General features: G+C 31.8%; 2 protein-coding genes across 12 annotated transcripts in view; both read left to right on the top strand.

Annotated features, from left to right (window-relative positions):
- Agpat2 (1-Acylglycerol-3-phosphate O-acyltransferase 2) overlaps positions 1-3,961 on the top strand; it is a 52,970-nt gene extending 49,009 nt beyond the window's left edge. For all 7 annotated transcript variants that reach the window (XM_076396796.1, XM_076396799.1, XM_076396797.1 and 4 more), the window contains exons 4-6: positions 868-1,049; positions 1,177-1,339; positions 3,549-3,961. In XM_076396796.1, the coding sequence (XP_076252911.1) occupies positions 868-1,049; positions 1,177-1,339; positions 3,549-3,718 (515 nt within the window). In that variant the 3' untranslated portion in view covers positions 3,719-3,961. The remainder of the gene's footprint in view (positions 1-867; positions 1,050-1,176; positions 1,340-3,548) is intronic.
- A 3,429-nt stretch (positions 3,962-7,390) lies between these two features.
- Positions 7,391-18,452, top strand: part of LOC143191583 (dynamin) — a 52,644-nt gene continuing 41,582 nt past the window's right edge. For 3 of the 5 annotated variants that reach the window (XR_013004554.1, XR_013004556.1, XM_076396793.1), the window contains exon 1: positions 7,398-7,802. Coding sequence is in view for 1 of the 5 variants with exons in the window: in XM_076396793.1 (XP_076252908.1) it covers positions 7,657-7,802 (146 nt within the window). In the remaining 4 variants the exon portion in view is untranslated. Of the gene's footprint in view, positions 7,803-18,452 lie in introns of all 5 variants that reach the window. The other 2 variants (XR_013004555.1, XR_013004553.1) reach the window with 1 other exon arrangement.

The raw sequence follows: 18,452 nt of genomic DNA, 5'->3' as shown, positions 1-18,452 counted from the left end.
AATCCTCAAAATGGTTTTGAATAACCGTAAATTGAAATTGAATGAAATAGCAGACACTCTAAAGATATCAAATGAACGTGTACATCATATCATTTACGAATATTTGGGTATGAGAAAGCACTGTGCTGGGTGCCGCGCGAGCTCACTTTCGATCAAAAACAACGACTATTTGATGATTCGGAGCAGTGTTTAAAGATGATCAAGCGTAATAAACCTTTCACTTTCACTGACTTTTCAATTGACTTGTTATACCAGAATATTCAGTCGCCAATAAGGGCTATTCCATGTTAAAATATGTTTTTTTTTCTATCGAATATTATGAAGTATATGAAATGTTCCAAGTTGTGGATTTTGGGGCAAAATATTGGGAACCACAATGATTCAAGCGAAATTTAGCGATATTATTCCTGATCTAGGACTGTTGAGACAATGAGACAGCATCATGAACTGATTTATAAATGATTTCCTGAAGGTCACATTTGGTCCCTATTGGGTTACTCGTATTGATACTACTATTTAGACTTTTGGACTATTATACTTTAGTGCAGCGCTCTTAAAAGAAAAACATTTAAAAAAATGAAGGTTGAGAAGAGAATTTTTCTTATAAATTATTAAGATATCTTCTAATTAAAGGTAACTGTTTTAGTGTAAGGCTTTAACGAAAAGAACCAGACCCGACAAAAATATTAATGAAAACTATCCTGTTGATTAAAATTTCTTATTATTTTGGACTAGTATATTTCATAATTCAAATTTATCAGAGAAGAAAATATTTTAAATAAAGTTTCTACTTTGCAATACTTATTATTTTATAATGTAATTTCTGACAACCAATATTTAAAATATATTTTACACCTTTGTTTATAGTATTAGCACACTTATGGCCTATAATGGATAACTGTACAGTTATCGCCAAGAAAGAGGTCTTTTATTTACAACCGTTCGGCTTGGCATCGTGGTTATGGGGTACTATATTTATTAACCGAGTGAAATCGAAGGATGCTCAAGACACCGTTAACCAAACCGGAGAAATAATCAGACAACGAAAGGTAAGAACAATGTTTCGGCTTTCATAATATTTTCTCAATTAAATATCCTAAAATATTAATAACAAAACTCATATAAATAATTATGTTGTTAAAGATAAATTTTGAGTAGCATTTTAACATTTTTCAGGCAAGAGTACTTATATTTCCTGAAGGAACGCGAAATTTGGGAAAACCCACTTTGTTACCTTTCAAAAAAGGCGGATTCCATTTGGCTCTAGCTTCGAAAGTCCCATTACAACCTGTCGCAGTATCTAGATATAAGTTTTTAAAGGGTTACTCCTTTGAAGGCGGTAAGTTTGTCAATTTTCAGTCTAACAGACCATATCTTATTTTATGTTGTCTTGGAAGTAATATCGGGTCCTGTATTGCCAAAGTTTTGCAATTATTCTTGAAATATATGTTCTTTGGTAATAAGAACTTTAATGCATTTGTTTTAATGTTAAAGATATCTAATTTATGATTTATATCTTTTACTGGATACTGAAATCCTTTTCTATGTATGGATTTTTTGAGATGCAAGAATAGACCAAAGTCAAAATAACTCAAATTTGTCGAATTTGATGATGTTTGACGAGTTTAAGTGTTTTCCGTAAACCAGATTTGAAAACGTAAAGATTCATTTTTAAAAGGCTACAATAACAACATGAGTTTATAGTTTATTGTTTTTTATATCGAAAAGCGAATTTATACAACATAAAAAAGCAAAAATATAAGTATGTAATGAATATATATAATGTATATGAATATATGAATATATATGAATAAAAAAGAATGAAATATAAATATATAAATAAATAAATGTGGATATAAAAATGGCAGCAATCTAATTGAAAATATAACATATCTCGTGGCAAATATAATCAAAATTTTCTATAGCTTTTTTGCCTTATATCATGTTTCTTTAGTGTTATCAATTCAAATAAGATTAAAGTTTTTATCTTTTTTTTCCCTCATACTGAAATCAGAGAAGCACAGCTGAAAGTCTGTGTCTGTTAATATTTTACTTACTTGTTCAACACAAAAATGTACTGATACAATATATAATTATTACTACAATGTTATTGTGAAAATTATGGAGTGGATAATTAAAACAGTTCAATGAATATACGTCAGAATGGAGAAAACATATCAAACAGCAATAGTTAGCAACCAAAAATTAAAATGTATAAAATTATTGCTGTGCTCTTATTATGTTAAAATCGAGGAATTAAAAAGACAGCTTAACCATCTATTACTCACAATAAAATAGAACAGGCATGATAATCTCTTGTATATAAAATCAAGCTCATATTGTTGGTCTAGAAATTGTATTACATTATTTTGCATTAATGTATTTTATTAACATCCTTATTGAAAAGGTTATATCGATTAGAACCCCTAAGCCAAAATATATATTTGTGTCAAGTAAATGAACCCCTTCAAAATAATTAGGATTTTAATTGATGGCACTTTACAAACAATTTTTTAAAGGATAACAATATCTTTTCATGTAGTATAGTACATTTACCTTCAATGTCATTTTGCCATCGCCCCATTTGGATACATTTTGTGTTTAAACTATGTGTAATATTTTCATGATTTCTTCTGTTGTATTCCTGCAAGTAATACTATATATGAACACAAATTAAGACACAAAAATACTGATTGTATTTTATGTCAGACACACAAAAAACAAACTGAAACAAACAACAAACAAATAAACAATCAAAAGCCTTTGTAGGCCAATTCAAATGAAACAATTAAAAAGTAGTCTCAGAGCCAGCAATGGTTAGACGACGCAAAACATTTCGTCGGTTTCGCCGATTTAGGAGAACCTCTATATATTATACTCTATGAGCTATACTTAGTCTAATAAAACAGTCAATGCATGTTATAGATGCCGTCGAATGTATTGCCCTATATATTTTGTGAAAATTTAAAATTAAAACGAATTCGAAATCGGAGTGGATTTTTCCTTCTCGCTTTATCTTAGTTCAAAAGAATATTCTTAATTAATAAACAATTTAATAATTGAAATTGCAAGGTTGCCAAAGCTATCATTCTAAGGATTCATCTAATTTTTTTCATTATAGCAGCGCCTCTGGTGGCATACTTATATATTGGTAAAATTATATAGCTTGACAGTGTTATTTAGCTATATTCACTTCAATAAAGCAGTCAATGCATGTCATAAATGATATGGAATATTGTGCCAATTGCAGTTTGTAAAAATATAAAATTAGTTTTAAACTCGGAGCTAATCCTTCTTTCTCATTTTATCTTAGTTTAAAGATACAGAACATGTAGCCGAATCAATGTTGTCATATGTCTGCAAAATTCTTGAAAACATTGGTGATTATAATTAGAGGTTAACCGACAAACGACGTTAAACAAAATTCTAAGGTTATAGCTAATAATGGTATATACTGTCAAGCTATATAATTTACATAATTTTAAAATTAGTACCAATATTTCTACTAATATTTTTTTATCATAACTGATTTTCGATTCTTGTTTCAGGAAATGTGGTGATAAAAATTCTGCCTCAGATCTCCACCGAGCGTTACGGCAAGGATAACATGCAGGAATTGATAGACGAAAGTTACAAAGTGATGTCGGAGGGAGTGGACTCTGTATCGGCCGAGAACAACCGCGCTAATGGTCTCAGTAATGGAAAGAAAGCGGACTGAGATTTCGTTTTCGAGGTTGCCACGCAGAGCCGGTGATACTTTACGTTGTTTAGTCAATAAGGTTTAGACTGATTTATTTAGTTTAATTATAGACCTATTTTTGATAATTGTTGTCGGTTGTATGAAATACAATATGTAATATTTTGTACGATATTTCTTGTGTCGAAGAAGGCACGTTGATCACTTCTGAATGAAATAGTTTATATAATAAGTTGACGTTGATAAATAAAGTGGTTACTATTTTGAGAGGTTTTCATTCAAGATATATTTAATTTTTCCTAAAACTACGTTTTATATTAAAACTAAAGTTAGAAATGGAAGCTTATTGGAATGGTGTAGCCGACTCTCCATTGATTTTCAACATGGTAACAGGTCAATTGAAAAGTCCCCTTAACACATGGAGAAGCGTGATACAATAGAATTTATGGGCAACCAATGTAACACACATGGACAGAGGACATACATATGAGGTTGCATATATACTTCGTTATAACACCATTAAGGTGTAATAACGTATATATTTTAGATGTACATTTGTTCTTGCCACTTTCACGAAAATTTCTTCAGTGTATACAGTTTTATAGATTTGTAAGTCAATTATCTTAATATGAAGAGGATATTTTGATAAGAAACTGTATATGGCGAGTTAAGAGAATTCTGAATTCATCACCTCTGCGAAGTGATGGAATCTTGCAGCAAATTGGTTCCCATGATCGAAGAGATATCTTAAAGATATTATAACGTTTTGTTGACACGTTGTTTTATGATAACTATTGAATTCATGTTAGCGGCTCTTGGTACTCATGTATATCACATATTAACAATATAGTACACACTATGTTATGATGAATGTGTTTCCTTGCATCTTGCGAATTGAAATTTTAGAAGGAAGTTAGCTATGTCTTTACTAGTCAGAGAGGTCACGATTCATATGCTGGAAGAAGTAGTAATCAGAAGGAGTAAGATCTCGAGAATATGGAGGGATAGCATTATTTTTAATTTTCCAGAATACTCTTTAACCTCAGTGTCAAAATCACCACTTTTAAAACCTTGAAACTAGTACTCACGTGTTGAAATTGGTGGAGCATGGTTGCCACAAGCTTCACACAGCATTCTATGACCTTCAGCAGCGTCTCTCTTCAAACTGAAGTAAAACAAATTCCACAAATGCGATTTAGTCATTACAAATTGAGATATTTTAAGTTCACGCTTTGATGAAGTAACATTGATACTGAAATGTGAAACCTGTCGATGGGGCTTCCACATGAAGTTGGTTACAAATGTACTTGTAATTATAGGCGGATAATAAAATGTTACTAAATTAGTAGTATCGTTATATCTTCTATGAGTATGTGGTAGCATATTTTTTTATAATAATGCATAAATATACAACGTTGGGCAAAAGTCCCGGTACCATTGACGCAATTTCCGCTGAGTGGAAATAATGGAACGATTATTTTCAATAAATATTGTCACTATTTTTGCTCATTCTTGTGGCGTGTATTTATCCATAATAAAATTTGGACGTCTACACGACACAATGGTTAAAATAACCAACCAAGATGGGGCGCAGTCAAAATGGTAGCGGGACTTTTGCTCCACCTTATATTACAAAATCTTTGTATAAAATTAAAGTTAATATTTAAACAAAACATAAGTGTCTAATAGTGAGGGAATATTTTTCCTGATAAACAGAACTACAACCAATAGATGACGCTGATAATAATTTGCTCTTTTTTGGTTTGGTTGGGTTGTTTGAAATAAAAACTGACCACTTTTCATCGATACAGCTATTCTTTCCGCCAGTTCGATCTAAAAAACGCCAATTAAACGCTTTTTTACCTCTTTAACGGTCGAAAATCATTTTTACCATCATTAGTACGAGATGTCGTGTCTAATTAATGAATTTAGCTGTATAATCGGAACGAAACTGAAGCCGAGAGGCTGCTCGAATAGCCCTTTGTGTAAAATTAACTTTGAACTTCGAGCTATGACAAAAGTATAATTCAGTTCATATTTTTTTTTGTTCTCCCGACCGGGGGTTGTCCAGGTGGAGGGTTAAACGACAAAAAGTAGCGCTAATGGACAGAAATTATTTCTCGGTATTGGATAAAAAAGCGAGACGTAATGTTTAAGATTCTTAAATGAATAATATTTTAACTTGCCTTTATATAATACATCAAGCAAGATTTCAGTATTAGTATCGTCTATTTTCGTGCTCAATAATTACTGGTTGAATATTATTTTTGTTAATGCAACTGGTAGTAGGACATTAACATATTTTACCAAACATTTATCAATTAATTTTTTTTGTCATACTTGAAAGTCTCCTTTATACCAACTAGGGTTTATCTCCAATAGACCTACTGACTTTGCTCACTTGAGTAGTAGATATTTAATAAGTATGAATATCTATGAACCAGCTAATCTCCGGTAAAGCTTCATGCCATGGTAATATAGAAGAGTATCTACAAAATGACTGAGTCTGAGAATTTTTAATATAGCCCTGACTACCCGGCTTAGTTTTAAAACCACCTGCATGGTGAACATGTGGACCAGGTTGGTATGTTTTATAATAGATAAGAACACTCAGTGTTGCTTTGTATCGCCGCACAAGTCGTCTCTTCTTTCTGTAAAATAATCGTTTTTTTTTTTGTATAATACACTTTCATATATTATGACTTATATTCAGTAATAATTCTCTAAATGCAAGTAATACTTTTTAGAAATATAGGATTGTTGAATTTTACACAAGATAAAATGTCATTTGTATCATTCATTGCCATTTGTTTAGTTAGAAGTAGCGTAGTTCTCTCTGATTGGTGTCATAACTTATTTATTATATTAATTAACCGACTTAAAAAAAAAGGAGGAGGTTGTATGTTCTGCTGTATATATTATTTTAATGTATGTTCGCCGATTTCTCCATCAATTATGGACCGATTTTCAAAATTATTTTTTTTATTCGAAAGAGTGTCTTCCGAGGTGGTCCCACTGGAACCAAGTTAAGATCAGATGGGGGAAGGGGGGGAAATCGAGGGAAAACTTCAAATTTCAAAGGCACGTACAATGTTTTACATATTTGTTATCTAAAATAATCAGATATTTGTGTATAATATTATTGCCGAATTGACGAAAAATCGGAAGTAGTTCAGTATAAAAGTTATTCCGTTTGCTCTTTAAGCAGTAAACATACCACATCAGAAGTCGTAGAACCATTGTAGACAAGTGTTTCAACGGTGTAATAGTTAGAATGTTGAGTTCACACGCGGAGGTCGCGGGTTCGATTCCCAACAATGCAGCAACTTTCTTTTTCCTAGTTTGGTTGGAACATTTGTCAAATCACCTAGACTATGTGACCTGTTTCTTTATTCCTATTTTTCCTCATATGTACAGCCTGTATTACTTGGGCTGTCCATTGTAATACTTATACTAATAAAATAATTGCGTAATTGATTCAGTAGATATCTAACATTAAAAAGTTTAGTAAAAGTGAGTTTCTTATTTATAAGTCGGTTCAATTTTTGCTAGCTCCTGTACTATTAGTATATACGTCGTGTTAGTTTTAACAATAGCGACCGAGGTTAGACAACCGAACATACCGACGTGAACCCAACCGAGAAATATTTAATTCCGTTGGTAAATAAAAAGCGAACGACCCGGTACCCTGGTAAATAGTAGTACAATTTCCCTAGTTAAGCTGATAACGCTATCGTTATCTTCGGCCGCCTCTCGATGTGCAATTCGTTTTGGATCCAGCACGGTTCAGTTTGGTTATAAACAATTAAAAGGACTGACGTGAATCAGTCATAAAATTTAGTCGAGTTCTGGTCGCGTAGACGCGTTTAATAAGTGACACAGTTCGTTCGAGAGAGACCGTTCAACTGTTTATTTGGTGTATTGATTGTGTGGCATTCGTCGGTAGTACTGTTATTGAGATGGAACAGTTGATACCCGTGGTCAATCGATTGCAGGACGCGTTCACCGGACTAGGCGTGCAATTAACATTGGATCTGCCTCAAATTGCGGTGGTGGGAGGACAAAGTGCAGGAAAAAGTTCGGTACTAGAGAATTTCGTTGGGAGGTGAGTTAATCAGCGGTACTGCGGCGATGATGTCACGACGTCGCGTTAGTTGGTTTTCGCTCTCTCGCCTTGTCTCGCATGCCCACTTTTTCACATTAATTAATCATCTACCGGATCAAGGTGAGATGATCGCGTCCCCAATCGCAGAAGCTATTGTTTTTATTGCCAAATTGCATACTATTTCCTAAATTATAGAAAGTGCCGGGTGTGACTAACGCGATTTATACAGTGCATCGGTCTCGATATGACTAATTTCGGTTTTAGTTAGAAACCCTATTGAATCATGAACTGTTTGGTAATTAAATTGTTTGGTTTTTTTACCAAATACGCACCTGTTGATGGAAAAGTCTGGTCAAAGTCCAGAATGGTCAGTTTTTTAAAATAATTCTTGAATCAGTTGCTTATGACTATAATATAAATTATAATATTAAGAAGTCAATTGAAATGTCACCGGCCTGACACATAGATGGCGCTACTAGAAATAAATCCATAACCGTCAAAAGATGCGTGCATAAATTTGACAGCTGTCGGATCATTAGTTTGTGAATTATAGCATCTTGAGTGAAGCAACTATTGTTATTGTGAAAAAAAACTGATAAAAAGGAATTTCGCGTGTTGATAAAATATTTCTTTTTGAAGGGAAAAAATAGAGTTGAAGCAATAACTTGACTTGATGCCGAGTTTCCGAACACTGCCCCAGGGGAATCAACCATAAAGGATTGGTATGCTAAGTTTAGAAGTGGTGAAATGAGCACCTAAGATGGTAAAAACATTTAAAAAATCCACAACATGATTTTGAATGACCGTAAATTGAAATTGAATGAAATAGCAGACATTTCTAAAGATATCAACTGAACGTGTATATCTTATCATTCACAAATATTTGGGAATAAGAAAGTTCTGTGCAAAGTTGGTGCCACGCGAGCTCAGTTTTGACCAAAATAAACGACGAGTTGATCATTGGGAGCAGTGTTTGAAGATGATCAAGCTTAATAAACCCGAGTTTTTGCGTCGATATGTAACGATGGATGAAATTCGGCTCCATTTCACTTCGAACTCTAATCGACAGTCATGCGAGTGGATTGCACACGACGAACACATTCCAAAGCGTGGGAAAACGCAATAGTCGGCTGGCAAGTTTATGGCCTATGTATTTTGGGATGCGCATGGAATAATTCTCATTGTCTACCTTGAAAAGAAAGAACCATCAACAGCATCAAAAGCATCTATTACATAGCGTTATTGGGCCATTTGAAGGACAAAATCGCCAAAAACGGTCGCAATTGAAGAAAAATGAATAATGAATTGGGCTTCGAATTGCTTCCTCATCCACCGTATTCTTCAGATCTGGCTCCCAGCGACTATTTCCTGTTCTCGGATCTCAAAAAATGTTCGCTGGGAAGAAGGAACGAATTTTTGTTAAATAAAGAGGTGTTTGCTGAAACTGAGACCTATTTTTAGGTAAAGGATAAATCGTAATGCAAAATATTTGGGTATTTTGGTATATTGTGGTATCGAGAAGTATCGTCGCTATAATCAGTGTATCACCCTTGAAGTGAATTATGTTTAATAAAAAATCTAATTTTGCCAATAAAATGTATTTTACTATGGTAGGACGGGGACTTTTCAATTGACCTGTTAGATAGTTTAAGATAGCGTTGGGAACTTCTGACTGAAATTTTTCACAACTTTTAGTTTTTAGTTTAGTAGTTCACTACTTTTTACTATCGACTGTGTCAGTCGCTATTTTTGGTTCGACTGTTTTTACTAGTAACTGTTTTCAGTCGACTGTTTCAGTAGTGTACTTTTAGTTACTGCTTTCGGTTCTACTACTTTCATTCGACCGATTTTTAACATTCTGGCTGTCGTCCTAGCCGTGGCCTTGGCAAAAATATTTCCGTTCAATAAGCCCAGCTATATTTCTATGTGTTGCCCAAGTCTTTGATAAAGTAATACAGTACTTGTGCACAATACTGATGAAGAGGAAAGAGTATGTTAAAATGAAACGAGCAGAACTTTTTATGAGACTTAAACTTATTTTCTCTCTTCCTTGAGTAAATTCATAACCAAAGACAAGTTGTTTTATTTAAGTTAATAAAGAAATATATATATATATATATATATATATATATATATATATATATATATATGTATATATATATATATATATATATATAATTATATTTAAATGAATATATATATATATATATATATATATATATATATATATATATATTCATTTAAATATAATTAATCAGTACGTTGGTCTGGCTAATATTGACCCGAATTCTGCTGGGTTTGACTATTGATACTTCTTTTATTCAATATTTATTTTCGATGCTTTCTTCAATTCTTCTAAGAATACTTATTTCAATCTTCTAACAATACTTTTAACAATGCTGCTTCTCGTTGGCGATACACCAGGTTCAGGTTCAGGTCCATCAGATTCTTGGTAGTGGTGGACCATGTGTGATGTTATAATTTATCTCAAGTCATAGTCCTTTTCCCATGTCATAAATATTACAAAATCAGTTAAATGTCTAATGTGTTAGACCTCTAGACTACAACAGAAAAGTATTACACTTCACGTAAACTTAAAATTACACGACTGCCTTAAATATAAACAATTAAAATTGCGTCGCAACACTGTGGTTGCAAAAAAATCCAATACCAAATGAACATGATCTAAACCTACCATAACAGAAATTATTCGCAGACTTGGTGATGCCTCATAATATATTAGAAATGAGGATATCCACAAGGATTTAAGGGTGTCAAAGATTAGCGAAGAGTGAATTTAATTGAAGTGGCCAGTGAGTATGTGATTGTGCGAACATAAGAAATATAATTGATATTAATATATTTATTGATATTGATATTGATAACCACAATTGCTCGACCACAGTGGACATACCCGAAGGTCGAAGAGACAAAACCCCTTTGAAGAAATACAGTAAAAAGTGCACCAGTTGATGTATACCCATTAAACGCTAATTAAGTTTGGTTCCGAAATCTTAGATCTGGATCTTAAAAACAATTTAAATGAATAATTAGTAGATAGTAGTAATTGTATGGCTAGTTGTATAAATAAATAACACTGTTGATAACATTTGAGAAGGGAATCATTTGTTTTGATTATTGTGTATATAAATTCCCAATAATTTTGTTCAACTACAATCAATCTTTCAGTAGGTTTGCCATCGAAATAACTTTGGTTTGTATTAGCAAATGTAGATCACTTGATTTCAATAATACTGTTTTTACAGTTGTACCAGTGGCGATTGTAGTACCTGCATTTACTAATTTTTTTGCCAAGTGTTATATTGATAGTATTTTTACTTAATGTTCTTCAATATTCTATCACATTCCATGATTAGTATGTCTAGTACATTCATTCACTTTAATCCTGTAAAAACTAGTACTCTTTTTAAAATTATTATTTTAGTTACGGTCACTGAGTGCAGTCATTATGGACGAATCGCCTGTGGACAAATTTAGGTTATTTACCTTCGTTAATACCAGTTTATTTTTTTCATTCATCTTTTCTTTCCGTTGGTTGCACAAAACAATTTTTTAACTAAGTGACGTCAATGTTTCTTAGCGTTTCTAATAGATGTTTTTGGGTTTTGTGTTTTTATAAGTAATCCCACTTTTAAATTTAAAATAAATGCATTTTTAATAATCTCACAATAGTATAATATTATTATAAATCAATATTTTTGTGATTATTTATTACAGTCATCTAGCCTATTATGTTAACTTCAGCTGAAGACGTTGATGGCTGTCCATAGCGATGTAAATCGTCCACCTCATCTAAACTGATTTTAAAACGCTACCACTCATATGCATATATTTTGATCATGTCTATTTGTCATAGACATACTGCAATATTTTAAATAATTCCGTATATGAAGTTACGACAATTTATTTCGAAATTAGACATGTATATTTTCGGATTTTAAGAACAATTGAAATGAATAATTAGTAGATAGTAGTAATTGTATGGCTAGTTGTATAAATAAATAACACTGTTGATAGCATTTGAGAAGGGAATCATTTGTTTTGATTATTGTGTATATAAATTCCCAATAATTTTGTTCAACTACAATCAATCTTTCGGTAGGTTTGCCATCGAAATAACTTTGGGTTGTCTTAACAAATGTAGATCACTTGATTTCAATAACACTGTTTTTACAGTTCTACAACTGGCGATTGTAGTACCTGCATTTACTAAATTTTTTGCCTTTTTTTGTTATATTGATAGTATTTTTACTTAATGTTCTTCAACATTCTATCACATTCCATGATTAGTATGTGTAGTATATTCATTCACTTTGATCCTATAAAAGCTAGTACTCTTTTTAAAATTATTATTTTAGTTACGGTCACTGAGTGCAGTCATTATGGACGAATCGCCTGTGGACAAATTTAGGTTATTTACCTTCGTTAATACCAGTTTATTTTTTTCATTCATCTTTTCTTTCCGTTGGTTGCACAAAACAATTTTTTAACTAAGTGACGTCAATGTTTCTTAGCGTTTCTAATAGATGTTTTTGGGTTTTGTGTTTTTATAAGTAATCCCACTTTTAAATTTAAAATAAATGCATTTTTAATAATCTCACAATAGTATAATATTATTATAAATCAATATTTTTGTGATTATTTATTACAGTCATCTAGCCTATTATGTTAACTTCAGCTGAAGACGTTGATGGCTGTTCAGAGCGATGTAAATCGTCCACCTCATCTAAACTGATTTTAAAACGCTACCACTCATATGCATATATTTTGATCATGTCGATTTGCCATAGACATACTGCAATATTTTAAATAATTCCGGATATGAAGTTACGACAATTTATTACGAAATTAAACATGTATATTTTCGGATTTTAAGAACAATTGAAATGAATAATTAGTAGGTAGGAGTAATTGTATGGCTAGTTGTAATACGTATGACATGAATGAATAAATTCCTTATACTAGGAATATAATTTTTTTATATTTAAAAGTCTCCTTTTTACTAATGAAGATTTATCCGTATTGGACCTACACTTTGACGTGGGCTCCGAACCACGGTCCTCGGTATAAAGCCTACCAACTGGCGAATGACCAATTTAGAAACCATCCCAGTAGATATCCGGTCTAATTCTTGCCTAACGACAATCACAAATATTAAACAATCACAAACATAAATTTACGACCATGCCCCAGCAAGATTCGAACGATTTAAAAATAACTTTGTGTACTCCTGCAATATATGGATGCTATATTATCATGTTTGATACGTATTGTATAATCATCAGTACATGTATTTTTTACTTTTATCAAGTGGTGTGTACAACCTCTGACAATATCAAAATTGTATTAAAATTATTTTCCGCTTGTTGTCTCCTTTTAGCTATTGTTCCGGCTGGCTTTCCTTCTAGAGTCGTCATATCCAATACATTTTCATGACATGTATCAATGAAATCAATGAATAAGTCAGTTTAATATGTACTGAAATTAAATAACTTACAATTGTAGGACGCACTATTTTATTTCCTTCGATTTACTGTTGCGATACCAAATGCGGTTGTGGTATTATTATTAACTTTTTAAAAATAAAATTCATAAAATTTTAAGGTTTTCGTGTACTAGCTATTGGAATGAGTTGATAGAGCTTATGTTGTGAGTCGCTAGTTTCTTTCTACTAATTTGTTACAATGTTAATGAGCAGTGAACTTGAGCGCGATACGTGTAGAATAGGATCAAGAATCCGGAGAGATACCTTAGAACTTTCATCATTTACAGATATTTTTGGTTGGGTTTTGACATCTGAAGAAATTACCTTGCGGTGTTGGATTTCCTTTCGATTCAGAATGTTATCTTTGAATGTTGATCTTTGAAAGTTATTTTAGAAGTTTGAACTGGTATATTGTATTGATATGTTTGTTTATTTTAAAAATTTGATATTTATACGTTTGGTTGAAATATTTTTGAGTTATTGTTTTTATAAACTGTTAATCAAAATTTGATTTTTGTATAATGCTTTAACTCTCATTGACCTGTCCATAAACCAGGATCTATCCAAGAATTCTAGGATTATCTGTTAACAATTCTGAAATCCTGACCTTAGCAAAAATAATTGAGATCGAGTCCTCAATTTCTAATAATTTATATTTGCTTCCAATCTACAAAATACAACATTTTTTACGGTTTACAAATGATGTTAACGGTTGGATGAGTTTAACCAATGATTTTCTATGTGTGGGATTTTTATAATGATTGCATATTTTGTTTCTAAAATAAGTTAGAATTAAAAAAAATATTTCTCAGTATTACTGCAGTTCAATGCAGTAAATGAACTAATTATATTTACTTGTTTATGATTTTCAAAGACTTTATGTATTGCCCTGCTGTCGATTCTTAGTTAGTTTCCAATTATTTTTCAGTATTATCCTGTAAAAATGATAACTTATTCAATACACAATTCGACATATCTATATGGATACATTATTGTTACCTATGCTTTATTGTCACAGTCGAAACAGTCAATAGTCAAAACTAGTGACTGAAAATAGTAATTAATATTTTCAAATGCAGGGTTCGACTGTTTCATTCAATTCGTGATGTTAGACAACAATGTACGAACCCTTTCCTGTATAATTTGCGAGAGAGGAAAGGACGGAGATAGTTTTATATGTGGTTATATTTTCGGAGATGAGAGAGACGGAGATGTACATATTCATTTACTAACTTTAAAGAAGAAAAGGGAAAAATAATAACTGAATAGTATTAACATGTAATTAATAATTTTAAACGAAGTACTTTTAAATTTTGGGTGTTCTTTGGATGTGTAAAAAGGAATAGAATTTTTCTATGGATTGGAATAATACCCTACAAATGTTTTATCCTATTTTAATATATTAATTGCTATTAAAAAAAATACTATAGTAAAAATAGACAATACAATAGAACATAAATAAAACCTAAAAAGTAAAGATGTACAATAACCACAAATGATCACACAATAACTACTAGAGCTTTATTAATTAAAGTAAATGCTTTATTTATTTTTGAACGGATTTTTTTTAACAAAAATCGAGCGAGTAATCGAAATATTACCTATTATTGCCATAAAAACAATCAAAAGTATTTTAGTATTTATTATTCACAATTTTAATCTCTTCACCCTATTACACTAATAATTAAGTCGGACCGAAAATAGCGACTGCAAACAGTCGACTAAAACAGTCACTAGTAAAAAGTAATAAGAACAGTCGAACCAAAAATGGCGACTGAAACTGTCGATAGTAAAAAGTAGTCAATTACTAAACAGTCGATAGTTTCCAACACTAATCTATATCGTTATCATTACAAATGCATCACAGTTTCGATTCATTTCATTTCAGTTACTGAAAATAATGGACGAGGACAATCAAGACAATGTTGTTTTATTTGGTTGTTTTGTTATTGGCCTAACGCATAGTCCATTTTCTAGGCTTTTATTATCATTTGTGAAATGTATTGTAGATCTGATGTAACGGAAGACCGGAAGTCGTTCAGTGCAAAAGCCGTTCAGTTTGCTTTTTAAGCACTAACCGTATCATATGAGAAGCAATGTGAGTAATTCTTGGAAATCTTATTCATTTTACTTTTCTTAATTAAAATATCAATAGAAGTATATTTATTTATAGTTGATAAACATATTGTCATATTTTTATCGTTAATTAAACAATATGTAAGTAGCGTTATTTAAATTTGGCTCTATAACATATTTGAGAAATATATTTGTTCTTATAAAAGATAAAAAAGATAATATATCTGATTCATTTAACATATTTTTTGCTTTTAATGAGGTTAAATGAAGGAGAATTGGTTTTTTTAATTGATTAAAAGAAATAAAGTGTGTTGGTAATTCAAGCTAATAAAGCCATTTAAAACAAAACGGTGTCAAGCTGTATCACTTCTTTTTTAAAATGCGGTACATAATATAATAATATTATAATATAATATATAATAATATTGTATTATCTGATATGATATATAAATATGATTTAACGTAATGTTGTTCTTCAAGAATATCTTCTTTCTTTACTGCTTTACAGTGATGGGAAGAAACTTTGTTAGAAATCTGAAAGAAACGAACTAACGTTAGCTTTGTTAGAGATATGTGACTTTAAAGCACTTGAGTACGAAAAAATAAAAATCCTTCTTCTTTAACCTTATATGTTATATTTATAGTTGTTGTTTTATTGCTGTTGTCATTTTAACAGGTCAATTAAAAAGTCCCCGGCCTACCATATTGAAACATGTTTTTTTGGCAAAATTAGTTTTTTTTATTCAACATAATTCCCTTTAAGGGTAATACACTGGTTATAGCGACCCTCCAACTGTTCGATACCATTTTTGTAGTACGATCTGTCCTTTACTTCAAAATAGGCCTCCATTTCGGCGATCACCTCTTCATCCGACGAACATTTCTTCCCAGCGAGCATTCTTTTGAGATCTGAGAACAGGAAATAGTCGCTGGGGGTCAGATCTGGAGAATACGGTGGATGAGGAAGTAATTCGAAGCCCAATTCATGGATTTTTGGCATCGTTTTCACTGACTTGTGACACGGTGTATTGTCTTGGTGAAGCAGCACTTTTTTTTTCTTCAAATGCGGCCGTTTTCGGCGATTTCATCCATTAAATGGTCCAATAATGCTTTGTAATATTCGCTATTGATGGTCTTTCTCACTTTTTTACGGTCATTCAAAATCATTTTGTAGATTTTTTAATGGTTTCCGTCGGTAACAACTCCTTTTGGGCCTCCACTGCATTTACCGTCTTCGGTGCTCATTTTACCAGATCTAATCTTACCATACCAATTCTTGATGTTTGATTTTCCTGGAGCAATGTCCTGATATTCGGCATCAAGCCAAGTTTTTGCTTCAATTGTATTTTTTGGGAATCAATATTTTATTAACACGCGAAATTCCTTTTTATCCATTTGTTATATCAATTCAATCAATGTATAATAATTCGCAAACTAATCATCTAATGAGGGTTAGGGCTAACTAAAAAACATATGGATTTAATTCTAGGAGCGCCATCTATGTGTCAGACCGGGGATTTTTCAATTGACCTGTTATACTTGGTGGCAACTTAAATGGTCAGCTTTAAGCACTTTCTGGTTTATCTGATCTCCTCAATGTCTCAAAGAAAGAATATATTCAATTACTTCGTCTATACTAACCTATATTAGGTTTTGTCTTGATAGGGAATTTTAGTACTTGGCATGTTAGTATTGATGAGCTTTAGAAACTATATTTGCACAATTGAAACTTATGCGATCAAGTGAATACCAATGCATACATATTATATTTAATATTTTTATATAATAAGTATGCTATACAGTTAACTATATATTTATTATCGCAACTCATCTAACGTTATCTTGTCTTATAATATTGATTGATATTAATTATTTAGTACATCATAGCGATATCTAGGTTACAGATAATAAAAATTATTTTTATATATTATGTATTGATTTTTTATACACATTATAATTTCAAAGTATAATATTTGTGGTATTCTGTCACCACCCAATAAAACATATCGAACAAACATAACTTGCATATAACACATGTACTGAAAAGTTTCGGGCGTAACACATAGATGCCGCTAGTTTTATTGCATTCATCGCTTTTTCAATTAGTACTAACCTTCAAAAGAAATCTGTTAAAATTTCATGAAATTCTACTCATAAGATTGTAAGTTTTTCATTGTTTCAAAACAATGGATCAAAAACAATTTCGAGTTTTAATTTTACACTGCTTTTGAATGATCGACAAGTGAAGTTGCGTGAGTTAGCTAACATCGTAAAGATATCAAATGGACGTGTTGGTTTTATATTGCATCAATTTTACTATGAGAAAGCTCTGTTCAAAGTGGGTGCCGCGTTTGCTCACTGTTGATCAAAAACAAAAACGTGTTGATAATTCTTAGCGGTGCTTGGCACAGGAGCAGCCCCTGTGTTATTATATTTTAATAAAGTGCTTTTTTTTAAATATATTTTAAAGTCTCCTTTTATCAACTATGTGTTTATCTGGATTGGAGCAACAGTTTAACGTCAGCTCCGAACCACGGTCCTCGGCATTAAGCCTACCGAATCGCGAGTGACCAATTTAGAAATAATTCCAGAAGACATCTGGTCGTACTTGGTATTTTCCTTGTCGGATTTTGTACTCTTGCCAAGGACAGTGACACATATTAAACAATCACAAACATACATTTACGACCTTGCCACATCAGGATTCGAACCCGCGACTATCGCAACAATAGGTGGACCATCTTGTCGCCTTTAGCACTGCGCCAATCAAGCCGGCTAATAAGGTGTTTTGTTTTAACGTGTAAAACAAATCTACTAAACTTAACTCGAAATTTATAAGTTGGAAGAAGACAGAGTGGGAGAAAAAGAACTTAACACACATTCAACATCCCTTAATCTGATTTCGAATGCTACAGATTGCCTTATATTTAAGCATCATAATATAAATGAACATTATAAGTACTTGTAATGTTCAGTAATAATGTCTTCAAGACATTTTAAAAATATTAGCCTCCGCAAGTAAAACAGGTATTTCAAATTCATACGTCTATTTATAATGATGCAATGTC

Source organism: Rhynchophorus ferrugineus, unplaced genomic scaffold (genome assembly GCF_030347505.1).
Source record: "Rhynchophorus ferrugineus isolate W39M unplaced genomic scaffold, kcgeb_rfMv2 rfM2, whole genome shotgun sequence".
Taxonomy (NCBI): domain Eukaryota; kingdom Metazoa; phylum Arthropoda; class Insecta; order Coleoptera; family Curculionidae; genus Rhynchophorus; species Rhynchophorus ferrugineus.
The sequence above is the reverse complement of the archived record's forward strand: the minus strand, read 5'-3'. Positions and strand labels throughout refer to the sequence as shown.